The 21,283-nt window shown below is 47.0% G+C and overlaps 1 protein-coding gene across 7 annotated transcripts in view; it reads left to right on the forward strand.

The window, feature by feature from the left end:
- Positions 1-20,769, forward strand: part of BANF2 (BANF family member 2) — a 42,619-nt gene extending 21,850 nt beyond the window's left edge. For 4 of the 7 annotated variants that reach the window (XM_054466517.1, XM_054466520.1, XM_054466519.1 and 1 more), the window contains 2 exons: positions 5,090-5,215; positions 15,840-20,769. In XM_054466517.1, the coding sequence (XP_054322492.1) occupies positions 5,090-5,215; positions 15,840-15,986 (273 nt within the window). In that variant the 3' untranslated portion in view covers positions 15,987-20,769. Of the gene's footprint in view, positions 1-2,718; positions 2,882-5,086; positions 5,216-15,839 lie in introns of all 7 variants that reach the window. The other 3 variants (XM_054466524.1, XM_054466521.1, XM_054466522.1) reach the window with 3 other exon arrangements.
- Positions 20,770-21,283: the final 514 nt, after the last annotated feature.

Raw genomic sequence — 21,283 nt, forward strand, 5'->3', positions numbered from 1 at the left:
AGTCACTTGGGGAGTTTTTAAAACTTCTATGTCCAAGGCATACCCTATGCTAATGAAATCAAACTCTGGAGGTGGGATCCAAGCATCAGTAATTTGTAACTCGCCCCATGTGAGGCCTAATGTGCTGTCAAGTTTAAGAATAAGTGCCACTGGTACAGCCGCTTGGAAAACAGTATGGCAATTCCTCAAAAAATTAAAAATAGAATTACCATATGATCCAGCAATTTCACTTCTGGGTATATACCCAAAAGAATTGAATGCACGTTCTCAAAGAGATATTTGTGTACCCATGTTCGTAGCAGTATTATTCACAACAGTCATAAGGTAGCAGCATCCCAAACGTCTATCAATAGATGAAGAATAAACAAATGTGTTGTGTACATACAATAGAATATAGTTCAGCCTTAAAGAGGCAGGACATTCCAAGACATGCTGCAGCACGGATGAACCTTGAGAACATTATGCTAAGTGAAATAAGCCAGACACAAAAGGACAGATATTATATAATTCCACTTAAATTTTTTTTTTCTTTTTAGATTCTCTGCAGGGCAAGTTCTACACAGTTCCACTTAAATGTAACTTCCACTTATATGAGGTATCTAGAGAAGTCATTTTAATAGAAACAGAAAATAGAATAGTGGTTTCCAGGGGTTGCAGGGAAAGATGGAGACTTGCTGTTCAATGGGTATGGAGTTTCAATTTTGCAAGTTGAAAAGAGTTCTGGAGATTGATTGCACAACAATGGGAATGCACTTAACATCACTGAACCATGCACTTAAAAATGATTGAAATGGGACATTTTATGTTAGGTATATTTTACCACAATTAATGCAATAACATAAAAAGAGTAAGTGGCATCATGAATGTCTTGCTGGTGGGAGTGAGGTCTGTGGGCCAGCAGCGTCACACCTGCTTGGAGCTGGTCACACACGCAGTATCTGAGGCCCGTCCCAGACCCGCTGAGTCAGCACCTGCATTTTTTAACAAAAAATCCCCAGGTGGTTCGTGCACTCACTCAACTTTGAGAAGTGCTAGTTGTAATGAACCAAACATTATACCAGGGTTTAGAAGGTCAGAAGATGTAGCAGACATTGTTGTTTGTCTACCCAGCATTCATTTCCTCTCTTCCTTCCTTCCTTCTTACTGAAACTGACATTCGCTGAGTAGCCTCATGTTTCAGAGGGGGCTCATCTCATCCACACCCCCATAGCCCCATAGCGGTCCCATTCCCCTGGCCAGTGGCTGCTTTACAGGTGGGCGTGTTGCCTGGTTCTGGCCAATGAAACTAAAGGAGAACGCTGGAGAGTTTCTGCAAGAGGTTGCCTCCCTTAAGGACACCCAAGAAGAAAAGGCCTCTCCTTCGTTTGGAAGTTTTTTTTCTTTTTCTTTTCTTTTCTTTTTCTTTCCTTTTTTTTTTTTTGAGTCTCGCTCTGTTGCCCAGGCTGGAGTGCAGTGGCGCAATCTCAGCTCACTGCAACCTCCACCTCCCAGGTTCAAGCAATTCTCCTGCCTCAGCCTCCCGAGTAGTTGGGATTACAGGTGCACGCCACTACGCCTGGCTAATTTTTGTGTTTTTAGTAGAGACGGGGTTTCACCATGTTGGCCAGGCTGGTCTCCAACTCCTGACCTCAAGTGATCTGCCTGCCTCGGCCTCCCAAAGTGCTGCGATTACAGGTGTGAGCCACCACGCCTGGCACCTTTGGAAGTTTGCACATTGGAATAGGACCCGAGCAAATTCTGGACCCTTGTTCACACGGAGTCATTGACTGATAAGATCCTGGGTCCACCTCATCAAAGGATTTCTTGTTATATGAGATTAGAAGTGTATTTATTGTTTCAGACCACATGAGGCAGAATTTTTCATTACTTATAGCCCAGGGTTTCTTAACCTCGATGCTATTGACACCTAGGGCCAGATAATTCTTTGTTGTGGGCAGTTGTGTGCATGGCAGGATGCTTAGCAGTGTCTCTGGCCTCTGCCCACTAGAGCCAATAGTCCTTCCCCCTCTCGCAGGTGTGACAACTTGAGTGTCTCTGGACATTACCAGTGTTCCCTGGGGAGGGGGTCCAATGGCCCCCAGTTGAGCATCATTGTTGCAGCCAAAGGTGTCGTAAAGAATGTGAAGACCTTTTTATTCTGACCTCTGACGTTGCCGGAGAGCCCCAGGAGGGGAAAAATCACTGCCTGTGTCCCCGCCCCAGAGGTGTTGCAAGAATCAAAGTGAGCTCAGGTGTGTGAGAAAAGCAAACACACGCAAGGTGTTACTAACCATTACCCGTCTTTGATGCTGCTGATGCATTGATAGCAATGTTGTAATTTCCATTTATTCTTAGATTTCATAGGCAGAGATGTTTAACTTAACAGATGGCCAGCATGGATAGTGAATGGAATTTTCCCTCAGCAAAGGCGGAACGGCTCATGAGACTTTCAGGCTTTTCCTTGCTCAGAAATTCTGGATTCTCACCCAATTCATCAATCCCAATTCTCAATCCAATTCATCATCCCATAAAGCCATGGGTGCTGAGGCGTTCTCCTGTTAACACCTGCGTTAAACACCATCTTGTACTTATAAAACATATTTTCACAGATGAAGAGTGAGATTCCTATTTAGCTGCTAAAGAGAGGTCGATGCCCTCAGCTCACACATCTGTGGATTTAAGACCCACAGAGTCAGGGGACCCTGAACAACCTCTCATGTCTTTTGCTCCCCTTCCTAGAATCTGCTGACACATCAAGGCCACTTTTCTTAGGAGCCCCCTGACTTCCAAAATCAGTGCGTTTGGATTCATCTCTTCCGGGAGAGTTCAGTGTCTTCTGAAGTGTTACAAAACGTCCTTTGGGGCAAGAAGGCATACACGAGGAGCTCGACTTTATAGAAAGGTCTGGAGGAGGATGGGAACAGGAGAGGGGATGGGGCTGTGAAAGGGAGGCGTTGAATGCACCTGATCATTTACATCATCAGATGCTTACCATGTCCTCGGCAGAGGGGCTGGTGTTGGATTGGGGAGCAAAGGCCATTAGGAGGCAGCTGCAGCTCTTCGGGGCTTCATGATCTACTGGGGAATGTGTGGAGGACATTGGGTCATTCCTGTATCATAGTCCCATATTGTAAGGGGTAACTATCCCCAGGAACAGGATAGCTATCTTGATTTTGGTCCCCCCAGCCCCACCCCTGCAGCCCATGGGCTTTGAGGGACACTGACTTCCTTGCTGAGCCCAGAGGTAGAACACACATATCAGACCATAATTTTTGTTTTAGGGGTTGGCATATTACAGTTTGAACCAGAGAGGCCATTTGTTGGGGGCCCCTAGGAAAAGACAGCTTTGTGTTTCTTTGGGGGAGAGGGCTGTGGCTTGCAAAAGCAATGCTGCAGCCCAGTTACTTCCACGAAAGAGTTAAGCTGAGGATTGAGCCCATTCACAAAGAAAGACTGAGTCAAGAGAGCTGCCGGGAAATCAAGCTGAAGCCTTGCTTAACCTACATCTGATCTACCTCTAGACTTTTCGGTAGCATGTGCTAATAACACCTCCCTATTGTGTAAACTGATTTACACTGAGTTTTGTGTTACTTTCATCATAAACTGTCCAAACTGGCACAGAATTTTGTACCAGGAAGGGGATGCTACAATGAACAAACCTTAAATGTGGATTGGTTGAGAAGAGACATTCAGGAGGACAGCAGCAAAGATGTCTCTATCAAATTTGGAAGATGGCGGCCGGGCGCAGCGGCTCATGCCTGTAATCCCAGCACTTTGGGAGACCGAGGTGGGTGGATCACCTGAGATCAGGAGTTCAGGACCAGCCTGGTCAACATGGTGAAACCTCATCTCTACTAAAAATACAAAAATTATCCAGGCGTGGTGGCACACACCTGTAATCCCAGCTACTCGGGAGGCTGAGGCAGGAGAATCGCTTGAACCCAGGAGGCGGAGGTTGTGGTGAGTTGAAATCGTGCCATTGCACTCCAGCCTGGGCAACAAGAGCGACACTTCATCACAAAAACAAAACAAAACAAAACAAAACAAAACAAAACAAAACAAAACAAAACAAAACACTGGAAGATGGCAACCCTCATTTAACAAAATGGCCAGTTTTGCTGGGATGCAGACCTAATGCTTATGGAGCCCATGATATTTCGAGATCTTCCAGGAAATACTCAGGATGAGATCTTCCAGGAAATATTCAGGATGTTAGCTACCTCTGGCAGTCTTCATTAAGGTCCTAGGAGACTCAACTCCTGGGAGATGGTGGTCCATTTAAAAGTGGAGAGGGATGAAAATAGTTTTGCTAAGACAGAGAGTCTTTTTGCCTGGGGCCTGCAATCTAAAGTTTCAGGAAATTGATGAGCAAGTCCTGCTGTTTGGGAAAGCTGATTTATCTGGCTAAAGTTAGAGCACAGGCAACAAATGAGGTGACTTGAGCAAAAGCCACCTTCTCTTCCTTCTTTTGAGGTGGAGTTGGTGAGGCCAAAGAGTGCTGGAGCAGCCCTTTCACCACCGTGAGGGGAGCAAAGCAAGAATAAAGCCAACACAATGAAGGAAAGCTGGACAATCCCTGAGGAATGGCGCTGCAACCCATTCCCACCTGCAGGCTTTGGATTTCTATAATGTGTTCTTTACGATTTGAACCAGTTTGAAGAGTTTCTAGAGAGTTTACACTATTATACAGTGTGATGAACACTGAAATAAAAGTATGACTAAAGTGTTGGGTGGTTAAGAGAGAAGGTGGGTTAATTAGCTAAGAGAAGTAAGTTGTTGCTTTAGGCATTTAGAATGGGGTGAGTTGGAAAGAACCCACTGCAGTTCTTAATATTAAGCACACTCTTTTCGTGGAAGTTTATTTGACTCATCTGTGGCCATCATTCAGCTTCTCTTGGTCCATCCAGGTAGGAATGGATGTGTGAAGGCCTTAGTGGAGGCCAGTGCACCTGCATTTAGCAGACCCCAGGAAATGCTGGATGATGGAAGGAATTCTGCCATCTGTTGCCCCAGTCCCTTGGTGGGCTGAGGGAGTTCCCCAGTGTCCATGCACACTGGGAGCAGTCAGGTATCTGCTAATCCTCCTCTCTCCCCACTACTGTCGCAGCAGATGGACCACATGTCTCCCAGGCTGAGAGCCTTCCTCTCCGAACCCATTGGAGAAAAGGATGTCTGCTGGGTGGATGGCATCAGCCATGAGCTCGCGATCAATTTGGTCACCAAAGGTATCAACAAGGTAATTCCTTTTTTCTTACTTCTCTGACTTCTCTTCCCTACCTTTCTTCCCCCAGTCCTGCCAGATGGCAGTTCCTGCCACGTGTCCCTGTGAAGGGCCATCAGAGAGCAAAGCTGCCGCTTGGCGGGGTGCCACGTGCTTTCGTGCTATTGACCCCACATGCTCAGGCAGCCTCAAGGGCCTGCAGATGATGGGCACATACACATAGAATGGCTTCAGTTCAGAGCAGCTGGGCTGGGCATGATTCACTTGGTGTTCAAACACTCAGGGATCAACAGAAGTAGGTCAGCCGCCGGGGTCTGAGAAGAGCTGTCAGGAGGGATGATTTAGGTGCACTCCACGCCCCCATGAAGGGACTCATGGCATCTCGCTTGCCCCTGCCAGGGCACCAGCCTGGCAATGGGCAGATGAAGAAACAGGAGCCTGGGTCTACACCAGAGTGAGTTATTCTACGATGTCACTCTCAGCCCAAGAATGACCTCAAGGATATCCAGTGGAATTGGAATATTCTTTTCTATGTCATTGTTTGTTTTTATGGGGCTTTTAAAAAGCTGCTTAGGGCCTCAGGAGAGGATGAGACAGTCCCAAAGACAACGCAAAGAGAGTGAACACAGACAAGGCAGGCTGTGAACTCACAGAACATAGCACGCCCGGTCAGGAGAGGCACCAGCTAGAGCTGTTGCTGTTTATTCTCCTCAGTGCCCCAAGTCAGTCTACCAGGCGGGACAGCGTTACAGAAACACCCAAAGAGGCTGGGAACTGCTGCACACATGGCTGATGACTAGTTTGGTTTGCATCTACATCTGAACCATGAGAGCCATGGTTTTCTGATTACCCCATTGCTCTGCACTAGCTGGTAAATATTCGGAATAACACCCCAATCTGTGAGCCAGTTTAATGTTCAGTAGATGGTATCGTCAGAAATGGAAGTGCCCCTATTGGGTAGACTGGATTCTTTCCTCCCAGACGAAGGAGGGAGAACCATTCTCTAGGGAACAAATTTTAAATGAAAAAATTTTTGTACTTTTATTATTTATTTATTTGAGACAGGATCTCACTCTGTTGCGCAGGCTGGAGTGCAATGGTGCCATCTCGGCTCACTGCAACCTCTGCCTCCCAGGCTCAAGCGATCCTCTCACCTCACCCTCCCATGTAGCTGGGACTACAGGTGTGTGCCACCATGCCTGGTTAATTTTTTGTGTTTCTTGTAGAGACAGGGTTTTGGCATGTTGCTCAGGATGGTCTCAAACTCCTGGACTCAAGTGATCCAATGTACCTCGGCCTCCCAAAGTGCTGGGATTATAGGTGTGAGCCATCACACCTGATGAAAAATTCCTTTTTTAAAAAAAGAAATCATTCTTCTTTTTACTTTCCTATTGTGATGTAACATACCTAGGAGAATATGTGTTGATATAAAGGGTACAGATCAATGAATTTTTACACACATATGTACACCCATGTACCCACTACCCAGATCCAGCAATCAGATGTCTCCAAAATTCCAAATGGTTCTCTTGTGCCTCTTCTTGGCCAAAGCTATCCCCTATCCTTAGAGGTAACCACTCTTCTGATGTCGAACACCATTGATTGAATGTGTCCATAATTGTGGGGTTTTGTGGTTGTTGTTCAGCTATACTCATTATTTTAAAAATGTTTTTATTAAGGTATAATTGACATACATACAGTAAATTTCACCCTTTTTAGTACATAGTTCTATGAGTTTTGACACATGCATGCAGTGATGCAGCCGCTACCATTGTCAAGACACAGAGCAATCCCATTACTCAAAATATTCATTTCCTTGTGCTCTTCATATTCACCAGCCTCAGTCCCTGGCAACCACTGATTTATTTTCTGTAGTGTTGCCTTTTCCAGTTTAAGTCTGTGTGTGTGAATAGCTTAACTGTGTTTTAAATGAGGATTATAGGTGGGTGGGTTTTAGAACAAAAAATGAATGAATAATGGAAAAATGTTAGGCATCTGAAAACTTGCCTGTCGAGTCAGGGCTGTGGGGATGGTTTGTCTGTGTGCAGCCGGGTCCCTGGAGATGTGCTCCTCTTGTGTCCATGACCTCCTGGCCAGTGCAGTGAGCACTTTCCTAGAGCTGCTAATTTTAGGCACTGGCACTGGGGCTGTCACCTGTATCCTTCGCTTTGAGCCGCCCACACCTGTGATTGAGATGAGGGTCACTCTCTCCACTTTACCAATGAGAAGACAAGGGCTGCAAGGAGTAGTGCCTTGTCCGCTCCCAGGCGAGGACTGGAGGAGCCGTGGATTGTACTGTCACAAATTGCACAAGAAGATCTAGGGCCAGGCGGTTATGCCCGGCAGGGAGGGGGCTTAGGCTAAATTTGGCGGCGAGACCCTGTATCAGGGTCTGGAGTCTGGCTGGGCCTGTAGTGAGACCCAGGAGGAGACCCAGATGCGGCCCCTCCAAGATGGGCAAGTGCTTCAAGGTGAGGACCCATCTGAAGTCAGGGCCAGCAATGACAGCATCCCAGCAGGCAGATCCTGGCAGGACAGGGTTCTCAGATTTAGCCAATAAAGATGCTGACTCTTGGTGGTTTTTATTTTGTTTTGTTTTTGGTTTTGGTTTTGTTTTGAGACAGTCTTATTGTATTGCCCAGGCTGGAGTGCAGTGACGTGATCTCAGCTCACTGCAACCTCCTCATCCTGGGCGCAGCCTCCACCTCAGCCTCCCAAGTAGCTAGGACTAGAGGCACGCACCACTATGCCCAGCTATTTTTTTTGTGTTTTTTTGTAGAGACACAGTTTCGCCATGTTGTCCAGGCTGGTCTCAGCTCCTGGACTCAAGTGATCCTCCAAAAGTGCTGGGATTACAGGCATGAGCCACCACACCCGGCCTCTTGTATTTTCATACCTTGCCTGCAGGATACCTAATCCTGGCACAGGGAGGGACATCTTTCTGAGCCTTACGCGACCTCCTGTCTTTGCTGGCTTCTGCCAAGGTACAGCGATCACCCTCCCCTGCTCCCCGTCCCACCCCAGGCTGGGGCTCAGCCTCAGTTTCTTTGCTGTGCACAAAGCCACCTTGGGTTCCACCCTTGCTTTTGATGGCATTCCTGGCCTCGTCCCATGGGCTCTGCTCTCTTAGCCCTTTCTGCACCCTCTCTGTGCACCTGCTGGAATGCAGGCCTGTGGGCCACCCTCACACTTACCTCCCTGGGCTCCGCACTCAGCCATCAGCTCTCTCTAGAGACCCCAGGGTGCTGCATGCCCTGGGGGAGATGAGACACCAGCGCCCCTGCTCCACCCCGCCAATTTATCTGGATGTCCTATTACCTCTCTGGGAGTCCCCTTCTCAAACTCTTACCAGCCCCTACATCGAGTACCTTCTCCTCCATTCCTCCTCTCACACAGGTCTTTCAGCTTTTTTTAACGGAGGATGTGGGGTGCTGGGAGGGGACTGTTCTTACTGCCTGTCCCCATTTTCCCCAGAGCTTTGGCTTTTGGCATGCACTGGTCTCTGGCTCCTGGTTTAAGTCAGGACTTTCGAAACTATTGATTCTGCCATGGATCTACCTAAGCCTCTTTGGGAGCTTGAAAGCCATATGTGATAGCCTTCTTCTGGGTGTTTTGTATCTGCCCTTCCCAGGGACAATCAGCATCGGCTGTGGCCTAAGGATCTAGATCCAGACAGCGGCCGCAGGTACCTGTGCCCTTGTCTGAACTGAGATGTACTAGAAATATAAAACACACCCTGCAGTATTAAAGACTTAGCCCAAAAAAGGAACGTAAAATAGCTCATCTGTAATCGTTTTATTGATTACACGTTGAAATGATAATATTTTGGAAATATGAGAGAACATATATTATTAGAATGAATTTCACCTGTTTCCTTCCCCCTTTTTATTGTGGCTAGTAGGAAAATCAAAATCACATATGTGGCTAGCTCGCTTATTTCTGCTGGACAGCACTGGTCTAGATGTAAGGGCGAAAGAGCTGTAAGGGAGAAAGGAACTGTGGAAACAGAAAATTCATGGTGCACATGCCAGTGAGGCTCGCTGTGCCTGGCTCTAGCTCTGTCTTGTCTCCTCTGTCCCCCCGCCCCATCCCTGACCCCTATACTACAGCCAGACTGTCCTCGAACCACCCTCCTGCCAACCTGGAGCCTCTCTTGAAATGGGTTTTGAACCCCTTCAAGACCCTACTCACAGCCCACCTCCCCTGGGAAGCCTTCTTTCTGCCACCCCACCCAACAGGCTCCTTTTTCTGAGCAGTTTGGGTTTTTGGTGGGAGCCCCATGTTGTGACATCTGACAAAAGGTCGACTCTAGCTGGGCACGGTGGCTCATGCCTGTAATCCCAGCACTTTGGGAGGCCAAGTCAGGCAGATACTTGAGGTTAGGAGTTTGAGACCAGCCTGGCCAAGGTGGTGAAACCCCGTCTCTACTAAAACTACAGAAATTAGCTGGGTGTGGTGGTACATGCCTGTAGTCCCAGCTACTTGGGAGGCTGAGATGGGAGGATCACTTCAACCCGGGACGCAGAGGTTGCAGTGACCTGAGATTGCACCACTGCCTTCCAGTCTGGGTGACAGAGGGAGACTCTGTCTCAAAAAAAAAAAAAAAAAAAAGGTCGACGCTAGTTTTTCTGCACGTGCCCCAAGAGTCCACACTCACAATGTTAGAGGCACAGCTTGTCTGTGCTTTTCTCCCTAAGTTCCTTGGAGGCAGAGGTGGGTCTGTGTTCTTTGTACTTCTCTTCTCCCTGTGAAAACCCCACCTATGGATAGGTGAATTTCCAGACATCCCCCGAATGCAGAACTGTGGGGCAGGGCCCTGTGGGGCGGGTGTGCTTGAGTTCTCCCACAGTGCAAAAGTAAGTTTAGCATTGCAGAGAATCTGGTTTGGTTCAATGCTCTTTGCAGACACTATAAAGCCATATCCTTGAGCCTAAATATTCCTCCTAAGAGCTGCCTGAAGGATGAGACTGGAGGAAATAGAAGCAACACTTGCCATTTGCTTCATGTCAAGCACCTCTAAGCGCATTATGTATATTTATCTCATTTAATTGTAAAAAACAATCCTACGAAATACACTATTTCATTTCCATTTTCCTGATTGGAAAGTGGAGGCGCATAGAGACCACATGTGGATTGCTCAAGATCACATGGGGATTGCTCAAGATCACATGGGGAGACAGAGATGAAATTTGAATCTGGGCGGATAGGCTGCAGGGTCTGGACACTAAGCCATTGTGCCGTCTGCCCCTAAAACTGAAGCTGTGAGGAAGGTGCTTCTCGCGCGGCTGCTCTTACCTCCTTACCGGCGAGGCTCTGCTCTCCCTCGCCCTCACCTCCTTACCAGCGAGGCTTGCTCTGCTCTACTCTCGCCCTCACCTCCTTATCGGCGAGGCTCTGCTCTCCCTCCCCCTCCCTCTCACTTCCTTACCTGAGAGACTCGCTCTGCTCTCTCTCGCTCTCACCTCCTTACTGCGAGGTTCTGCTCCCTCTTGCCCTCACCTCCTTACAGGCGGGGCTCTGCTCTCTCTCGCATGTCTGCCTGCAGCCAACCATGGCCCTACCTCTAGACTCTCCATGCTCAGGGGCTTCCCATCTCCTCCCTCCGTTACTTCGTGGCCATTGGTGGACGGGAGGGAGACTGAGTTCAGGACCAGAAGGCCCCAGTGTGGCCAGGCCCTGCCTCCATCGTGTCCCCAGGTCTCCACAGCGAAGCCTCTGAAGGCTCCAACTCCTTTCTGTCCACTCTGCTGGGTGGGTGGTGAGACGCTGCGCTCCACTGCCTGATGTCTGAGCCCCACAAGGGGCCAGTCACGTAAGTTTGGGGTTTTTCTGCCTAGGGTTGCCAGATCAAAATTTACATTTCAGATAAGCAAATAATTTTCTTAGTGTAAAATTAAAAGACAGGGAGGAGGAAAAAGGGGTAAACATTCCCCGAAGTGAGGATTCACACCAAAGACACAGGGTTTAAGCCGGGCGTGGTAGCTCCTGCCTGTAATCCCAGCACTTTGGGAGGATCACTTGAGGTCAGGAGTTCAAGACCAGCCTGGCCAACATGGTGAAATCCCATCTGTACAGAAAATAAAAAATTAGCCAGGCATGGTGGTGCATGCCTGTAATCCCAGCTACTTGGGAGGCTGAGGCGGGAGAATCACTTGAACCCGGAAGGTGGAGGTTGCAGTGAGCCGCAATCATGCCACTGCACTCCAACCTGGGCTATAGAGTGAGACTCCGTCTCAAAATAAAAGAAGAAAAAAAAACACACAAGAGTTTAAACCTGAAATGACATGAAGACTTAGGAGACTGGCGAGAGAGAATCAAAGAAAGTTGTGTCACTGCACTGTGGAGTCTTGTGGTGATTGAAGTCCATTCAGCACAGGTGCTCAGGACCTGTGGACTTGGGCAGAGGGCATTGTAAGCAGCTAGAGAACAAGAGAGGGCTGAGACAGCTTATCTCTGCTTGACAAGGCCCAGCATTATGGTGAGTACTGAGCATTTTAATAAGTGCGGATCTCAGCCAGCTATTTAATTTTTAGGGCCCACTGTAAAATGAAAATGCAAGACCTCTAGTTCAAATTTATTAGGGGGTGTAGTGGCACGTGCTTGTAGTTCCAGCTACTCAGGAGGCTGAGGTGGGAGGATCATTTGAGCCCAGGAATTTATGGTTGCAAAGAGCTACTGCATGCTACTGAACTCTAGCCTGGGTGACAGAATGAGATCCTGTCTCTTAGGAAAAAAAAAGTAGGCCAGGTGCGGTGGCTCACACCTGTAATCCCAGCACTTTGGGAGGCTGAGGTGGGCAGATCACGAGGTCAGGGGATCGAGACCATCCTGGCTAACATGGTGAAACCCTGTCTCTACTGAAAATACAAAAAATTATCCAAGCGTGGTGGCACGCTTCCATAGTCCCAGCTACTCGGGAGGCTGAGGCAGGAGAATCGCTTGAACCTATGAGGCAGAGGTTGCAGTGAGCCAAGACCGTGCCACTGCACTCCATCCTGGGCGACAGAGGGAGACGTCGTCAAAAAAAAAAAAGAAAAAAAGAAAAAGTAACCAAAAAATAAAAGAAATTTAGTAAGAATTTCCAGATGACAAGAGCCGAGTGTTAAACCAGCTCAGGGTGCTCTTAGCACCAGGCGCTGTGTGAAAACACGGCTCAGATGCAAGGGAACCCAACCCTGGCATAGGCTCAAACTGCTGCTGTTTAGCAAGAAGTGGGCACCGCAAACTGGAGGGTGATTCCTCCCCTGCTTGGGGGCCGGCCCCTGGAGGAACCTCACTGTTTGCACTTGGAGTTTAGGGGCATTCTGCCCTTGAGCCCCCATCCTTTTGTTTGTTTGTTTGTTTGTTTCAAGACAGAGTCTCACTCTGTTGCCCAGGCTGGAGTGCAGTGGCACAATCTCGGCTCACGCAACCTCCACCTCCTGGGTTCTCCTGCCTCAGCCTCCCAAGTAGCTGGGATTACACGTGGCTGCCACCATACCAGGCTAATTTTTGTATTTTTAGTAGAGATGGGGTTTCACTATGTTGGCCAGGCTTGTCTCGAACTCCTGACCTCAGATGATCTGCCTGCTCAGCCTCCCAAAGTTCTGGGATTACAGGCGTGAGCCACCACACCTGGCCAAGCCCCCCCTCTTACAGCTGCAGGATGGAATGTAATTCCCTGGCTTGGCCATGGCCACGGCCACTGTCCAGGGTGGTAGGAGGGCAGGGACATCTGCTCAGGGTTTCTGGGTTTCTGTGTCACCCCTCCCACCCCAGTAGCTGAATTCTGGGGAGCTCTGGCCCAAGGAGGGAAAGGGGCAGCATCTTTTCTCCTTGATTAGAGGGCTTTCTGGAGCCGGGGGAGAAACCAAGCGGGCATCTGGCAGGGCCATGATGGGAGCCCACGACTCCGGCTTCCCTAGGGAGCAGGGTGAAGTGCTCAGGGAAGAAGGGAGAAGGGAAGCCAAATTTCCCTTCTGGAAGATGCCACAGGGAGACAGGAGGGAAAACTGAGGAGGGAGTGTCAGGTTGCCACTTGGCTCCAGAGGCTGCAAGACGGGGCTTCCTGTAGCATTCCTGGAAAGTTTGCCCAGGGTCCGCATGTTCCCAGGCATCCTGGCTGCTGAGCCTGTGGGTATGTGGAGGCTGTCACTAACAGGCCAGCTCATGTCGGCAGTGCCACTTCTAAAACAGGCAGGGGATGCATTAGCCTCCAGGCCAGACTGCAGACAGTTGGGACGTGCAGGAATAGTGCAAAGGAAAACAGGAGACTTAGTACCTCCACCTGGGGAATGGGAGGGGTGAGTACATGTGAGGATCAGGTGGATTAAAACGTGTCAGGTGTCTAGCAGTACGTGGCCGACAGAAGTGCTAAAAAGTGCTACTTAGCATTAATCATTATTACGAAGTATTATCATGAACATTTCTCTTTATGGAGAAAGCTTTGTGTAAGCCACTTACTATTAATTATTGTTAATTATTATTAGTATTCTCTCTCCTTGGACACAGCTCTATGTCTCTTGTTTCTGTTACCTTCACCTTGGCACCTCCCACACCTACGTCTACTGGCTCAATTAACACTTAATAAATGTTATTTTTCAAAAACATTAATTTAATACATCTCAGTTAAAATCCACCATTCAAAATGGGAGGATACTGATAAAGTAAAATGAGATCACACCAAGCAACTAAATTGCTTTTTTTAAAAAAGATTAAAGTAGCAGTTCAGAATCACCACAAAATCCTGGCTTTTTTCTCTTGTCAACAACTGGACCATGACTAAAAATAAAACCCCCAAAATTCAATGCTTGGGTATATTTTATGACTAGGATTCAGCTTTTATTTGATTTCTCTTCTTAAAAAGTATGCTCTCTTTGGTTAAGATGAAGTTTGCTTTATTTTACATAACTAAAAGTAAACAGACACCATCAGGGTTTCCTGGAAAGGGCCCAGAACTCGAGGCATGGGTGGATGCTGGTTCTTGTTGGTTCCGGGCTGGAGAGCCCCCAAAACCAGCCCTGAGAGATGGGCGTTTAATGTGACCTGAGATCCCCAGCCTCCACCATTTAGTGGCTTGGCTAGTTTCTGGCTACGTGGCCTTGGGAATTCCCTTCCTCCATGTGGTCTTTGTGCCTTGTCAATAAGGGTGTAATAAAACTATAAAAGATGAATTAAAAGCCTCAAGGCAAGTATTAATAGCTAGAAAGCTTGAGAATGCCATAGAAATAGAAATCATGGTGCGCTGAGTGCTTATCTTCCATGTATTTTTTATCCACAGAGACTGAGGAAGGGGAACGTGGACAAGGTTTAGCATGTTTTAAACCTTCTATGCTCCTCCTACAGGACTACAGCTCCCAGTATGAGAGAGGAATTTACATTTTTTGAATGCCTTCCCATTTAATTCACTTAATTTAATTTGCAGAGCACACCATGTGCCTTAGGAAGGTGCAGAAACTGAGATCCAGGTTCTGTGGGTTCTTACTTCAGGTTACATGAGTTGCCTGAGATCACACAGGTGGTTTGCAAAAACAAATCAATGCTAAGATGCCATTCATCTGTCAGCCCCATGTGCAGTGGTTCTCAGCCCAGGGAGATTTTGCCCCCAAAGGGACATGTGGCAATGTTTGGAGATGGTTATGATTGTCACTGCTTGGGTCGGGGAGGGAGGGTGCCACTGGCATGGGTAGTGATCAGGGGTGCTGCTGAACATCCTGCAATGCACAGGACAGCCCCCCACAACATTTCAAGCATTGTCCAAAATATCAATAGTGCCGAGGTTTAGAAACCCTGTGCTATGGGCACAGTGGCTCACGCCTGTAATCCCAGCACTTTGGGAGTCCAAGGCAGGTGGATTACCCAAGGTCAGGAGTTCGAGACCAGCCTGGACAACATGGCAAAACTCCGCCTCTACTAAAAATACGAAAATTAGCCAGGCATGGTGGCAGGTACCTGTAATCCCAGCTACTTGGGAAGCTGAGGCAGAAGAATCACTTGAGGCGGAGGTTGCAGTGAGCTGAGATCACGCCATTGCACTCCAGCCTGGGCTACAGAGCAAGATTCTGTCTCAAAAAAATAAATAAATAAATAAATAAAAGAAAGAAAGAAAGAAAAGAAAAGAGAAGAAAAGAAAAGAAATCCCGTGCTTCAACAATTGCAGAAGTAGTGGGGCGGAAATGTCTCTTACTCTGTCTGGGCTGTGTGTGTGTTTCCAAGAGAAATGCTTCACTGGGGGTCTGAAGGGAGCTTCAGGAGTGTGCTAGGCCCTGGCTAGTCAAACTGTTGTCCCTGGATCAGCAGCAGCTGGGAGCATGTTAGAAATGCAGGCCTCTCCCTGGACTTAGACTTTCAGAACCTGCATTTTAACAAGCTCCCACATGATTCATGTGCTTGTTAAAGTTTGAAGAGGGCAGGGTCTGATTCATTCCAGGGTGGACGGCCCCCAAACCAGCCCTGAGAGATGGGCATTTAACTTGGCCTTAGCTCTCACCAGGGCTAAGACCCATGTCAGGGCTTCAAGGACTGACAGGCTCCCTTGAATCGGCCCTGCTCCCCCTCCTTTGATTGTCACGTGAGCCCTGGTGGTTGGGGAGGAAGAGCGCATCTGAGCTGGCTTATGATAACCTTTCCCGCTTTCCTCCCTGTCTCATCCCCTCCCCAGGCCTACATCCTGCTGGGACAATTCCTTCTGATGCACAAGAATGAAGCCGAGTTTCAGAGGTGGCTCATTTGCTGTTTTGGTGCCACTGAGTGTGAGGCCCAGCAGAGTTCTCACTGCCTCAAGGAGTGGTGTGCCTGCTTCCTGTAGACACAAACCCCATTGCTGCCCCCCACCCCCTGGGGAAAATGACGCCCTCTCCACCTAGGCCCAGGCTCCGAGTCCTCATTTGTGTTTTTAATTTTAATGATACACGCCCATTATAAACAGTAGTTCAGGAACATAAAACAGGACAAACGCAAGAGAAATGACTCCCAAACCCACCACCCAGAAACCATAGTCACTCCCCTTAGATGAATATCATATCAAATATCTCTCAACAAAAAATTTATATGAAAGAATGGATAATTTTATTTAAAAACAGGAATTGAATTTTAAGTCAGTGTATTAGTGATCTATTGCTGCATAACAAATAGTCCCAACATGTAGCAGCTTCTCAAAACAAACAATGATGCTATCTCACAGGGTTTCTGAGGGTCAGGAACCTGAAAGTTGTTTAGCCAGCTGGTTCTGTCTCAGGGTCTCTCATGAGATTACTCACTCTTGGCCCAGCAGCAGTCATCTGAAGGCTGGACCAGAGCTGGAGGACCCACCTCCAAGATGGCTGCCTCGCATGGCTGCTGGCAAGACACCTTGGTTCCTCACTACATGGGCCTTCCCATCAGGCTGCTCGTGGCATGGCATCTGGCTTTCCCCAAAGCTGGTGACCCAAGAGAGAGTGAGAGAGCAAGCAGGAAGCCACAGTGCCTTTTATGACCTCATCTCTGACACATGCAATATCACTTCTGCCTTATTCTATTTGTTAGAAGCAAGTCACTAAGTTCTGAAGGGAGGATAATGAAACATTCTTGAAATAATATGCATACACATTTTAAAAATCACAGTCAGTTTCTTGAGGCCTGATTTACATATAGTAAAACTTACCCTTTTCAGGTGTGCATTCTATAAATTTTGACAAATTCACCAGCATAATCAAGATGTAAGACACTTTCATTACCCCAGGGAGTTCCCTCGTGCCTCTCTGTAGTCATCACTTCTCCCTTCCCAACCGCTGGCAACCATGAATCTGTTTTCCATCCCTATAGCTTAGATTTTTCCAGAAAGTCATATAAATGGAATCGTATAATATGTAGCGTTTTCAGGTGGGCTTCTTTCACTTAGCATAATTCATGTGAGATTAGTCTATTATACAGGCTTTTTAAACTCAAAAAAAGGTTTATTAGATGCTATTGGTGCCCACCCCACATCCTGTCAGTATTTGTTGTTCTAGTAGAGTCCAGTGACTTCTCCTAGCGAACACTTGAATGTCTTCTGCCTGAGGGTCTCTCTGGCTACAAGAGTGGGATCAGCCCACACATAGGGCAGAGGGCAAGTGGCAAGCAGTTAATGCCCAGTAGAGCCCACAGTGATGGGTGAACAGTGACGGATAAATGTCCTGGCTTACCCTGCAGATAGGACAAACTCTGAGACCGTCTGTTTGAGCCTCCCTAGTGGTATTGAGCCCTAGTTTCCCACAGTGGTCACCTGCTCTCAAACAGCTCATACTTCTCCCCTTCCTTGTCTTGTTTCCCCATTCCACCACCAGTGTTTCCTGGGATCATCCCCCTACTCCTACTCCCTAGAAAATACTCCAATTTTAGATTCAGGTTCTGCTTCTGGGAGAACCCAACCTAAGTCAAAAGTGTTGGAATTTAGTTTTATTTTAATGAAAGAAAAAATTGAAATGTAAAGAATTGCTGAAATTTGATGAATTTTTTCTTCATCTCTGGATATAGTCATAAATTATTAACTCAATTTCCTCTGAATTTCAGAATAATATGGAGGAAAAGAGTAAGAGGTTAATATCATTAGGTTTATTTTAAACTCAGGTTTTCAGTGAAAGATGGTGTGATGGCTAATACTGAGTGTCAACTTGATTGGATTGAAGGGTGCGAAGTATTGATCCTGTGTGTGTCTGTGAGGGTGTTGCCAAAGGAAATTAACATTTGAGTCAGTGGGCTGGGAAAGGCAGACCCACCCTTAATTTGGGTGGGCACCATCTAATCAGCTGCCAGCGCGGCTAGAATATAAAGCAGGCAGAAGAACGTGAAAAGACTAGACTGGCCTAGCCTCCCAGCCTACATCTTTCTCCCATGCTGGCTTCCTGCCCTCAACATCAGATTCCAAGTTCTTCAGTTTTGGGACTCAGACTGACTCTCCTTGCTCCTCAGCTTGCAGACAGTCTATTGTGGGACCTTGTGATGATGTGAGTTAATACTTAATAAACTCCCCTTTCTGTCCCTCTAGAGAACCCTGACTAATACAGATGGTATGAATTCCTGCTATAAAAGTAAAAAGAAATTGATATTCATGATTCTTCTCTACTTCCCTCCCACTTTTATTGGCTTTATTATTATTTTTAATTTGTCAAGGTTTATAGCATTTACATTCTTCCCACAATTGTTTAGTCCTAGTTGTGTATCTAAGAGCTTATCACCAATCCTTGTTAGTATCATTATTTTAAAGATCATATCTTTGTCATTCCTGAATTATTTATTTTGATAATGTCTTTATTGGTTGATTTGCATCAGTGTATCTGTCTGTCAGAATAGGCCAGGTTCTGCTTCTGTAACAAACATCCCCCCACATCTCAGTGATTTATCCAACATAGGTTGACTTCTCTCTCATGCTACGTGTCCAGTACATGTCATCAGGGAGCTCTGTCTCTTGTAGTCACTCTGAGGCTTTGGTTAATGGAGATACCCTCTCAACACACACTTCCATGATTACCACGGTGGTGGGAAGGAGCCATGCTGAATTACATACTGTCTGTAAAAGCCTCTGTCTCAAAGTAATACATTCTATTTGCACTCACATTTCATTGGCCAAAGGAAATCATATGGCCACACCTAACTCCAAATGGGCAAGGTCACTTCTGAATGCAGGAGAAGTGGCAGCACTAATCAAGACCACTGTCATCAATTAAGTTTATAACTTTTTTACTTGCTAATGTTTTCTTGAAAAAACAGAAACCAAACTAAGTTTATTATTTTTCCCCTGAAAGCCTTGCAGCTATTATGTTTAAGGTGATGACTATTTCCTAAATTCGTAAAGTGATTGGAATATTTCTACCAGAGTCTGTTAGCTCTTTCTAGCTCTGCTTTTCTTGCTCTCTCCAAGGAGAAACCAAAGAATCAAGAATTCCAGGAGAGCCAGTGGGTTCGCCCAAAGATTTAAATAGCTTCATCTTCTGAGAGCTCTGGGTCTCAATAGCCAGAAGCTTTCCTTTGCTCCTTCTTGCATGGCCCACCCTTGGACTAATTCTTCACTGAAATAGTCATGGTATTTAGAGGTAACTAATTTTCTAAGACAGGAGCTGGATGGCTCTAGGGAAAGGAAAGAGAGGTACCTTCACCTCTCAGTCTATTTCCACATGCCTCCAACATTGTTGAAATTCATCCTTCTAGCCGGATTGATATTCAGGATCATGTAGGAGGGCCAGGGAGCTGAGAAACCTGGAAGAGATGGGGCCCCCAAGACTGAAAAGCCTTTATAAGAGGGACCCTATCACAGATATTGAAGACAACAGTAGCTGTTTCCTATTTAGTGTAAAAATCTTCCCAAAGGCACTAGGAACTTTCCCCATCAGTCATTCATTCCCTGGTGTTGATTTTTGTCATCCTTGTACATAAAATTATTGGTCTAAATTCTTCCCTTCTCCCTGCATTCCCCATGTTTGTCATGTGACTTTGCAGTTCCTCCCACTAGAGGCAGAGTGTAATTCCCAGCTCCTTGACTTAGACTTGGCCATATGACTTGCTTTGGCCAATGGTATGTGGCCGAAGTGAAAGTGTGCTAGTTTTGAGCCACATCACTCATTTCTACTTGCTCTCTTGTGCCTCCAAGAGGAGAGCTACTCCCTTGTATAACTGCTGCCCCTTCAGCCTGGGCTTCAGAAGGAAACCAGGTGAAACTGACCTGAGCCAACCTGCTGCCGGGACCCAAGGCCAGCCAGCCCTGCAGCTTGATGCAAAGTCGCCCAACTGAGCCCAGCCTACATCAGCCAACCCTCAGCCAACTCATAGGTTTGTGAAGGAGAACAAAGGTTTGCTATTTAAAGCTACTGATGTTTGGGACAGTTGGTTATGCAGCAATATCTAACTGATACATTCTTTGTAGTCTAAAATGTCCTTACCCTGCCAAAGTGTGCCACGTCGAAGGCCAACCCAACCTTTAGATGGAGAAGCAGCCTAGGGTGGGGTGAAAAACTTTGCTTCTGGAGCCAGCCAGGCATGGGTGTGAATTCCAATTCTGCCAGTCCCTACCTTATCCCGGGTGAGCTACTTCAACCTTGCTGAGCCTCTGTCTCCTCATCTGTAAAATGGGTCAAGAACGTAACAAACCTGCCTTGCAGGGTGGATCAATGAAAACGCACATGTAGGCGGGGCACAGTGGCTCACACCTATAATCCCAGCACTTTGGGAGGCCGAGGTGGGTGAATCACTTGAGGCCAGGAGTTCGAGACCAGCCTGGCCAACATGGCAAAACCCTGTCTCAACTAAAAATACAAAAATTAGCTGAGTGTGGTGGCACATGCCTGTAATCCCAGCTACTCAGGAGGCTGAGGCAGGAGAATCGCTTGAACCCAGGAGATGGAGGTTGCAGGGAGCCGAAATCATGCCACTGCATTCCAGCCTGGGTGACAAAGCAAGACTCTGTCTCAAAAAAAAAAAAGAAGAAAGAAAGAAAGAAAGCACATGTAAAGGATGAGGTGAGTAGGAACATGATGAATGGCCACTGATGGCTGTTTTCTTAGAGCTCTCCTTCCAGTCCTTGCCTCTTGCACTCTTGGTCCTCTCATGGCCCTTGGGAGAGAATTCACAGCTGCGAGTTGAAAGGGAGCCGAGATATCAACTTATCCAAACTAGTCCAGTTTTGTCCCACCATATGAGTACTGGACACTGTATAACTTAGGGATTACACACTCTTTAATGGGTAGGTAAGAAATAACAGATGAAAATCAAGTTATCTCAGATTTTGACTATGGTCTTGTAGGGTCCCACTAGCCCACTGATCCCCAAATACATTTTAAAGTGTGCAGAAGAGGAGTGGGCTTGCACGTACACCCCCAGTCCTGCCAGTGGCACCTCTTCTGCTTCTCAGGGCCATCGATTATTTGGGAAAGGGTTAGTGCCTGAAAACATTTCTTGATTGTCACAGATTTGACCAGCTTCTTAAACTATAGATGAAATGTCTACAAGAAAGAGGGATTGGATGCCTCTTTCTGGCCTGATATCTGTAGTTCTGAGGTATCCATGAATCAATAAATGATTTTGATTAGGATTTATGGAGTGTGTAAGTATCCACAGGCGCTGTGGGAGAGGGAGGGGTAATAAGTATGACTCTCT

The sequence above is a fragment of the Pongo pygmaeus genome, chromosome 21, assembly GCF_028885625.2.
Source record: "Pongo pygmaeus isolate AG05252 chromosome 21, NHGRI_mPonPyg2-v2.0_pri, whole genome shotgun sequence".
Classification (NCBI taxonomy): Eukaryota; Metazoa; Chordata; class Mammalia; order Primates; family Hominidae; genus Pongo; species Pongo pygmaeus.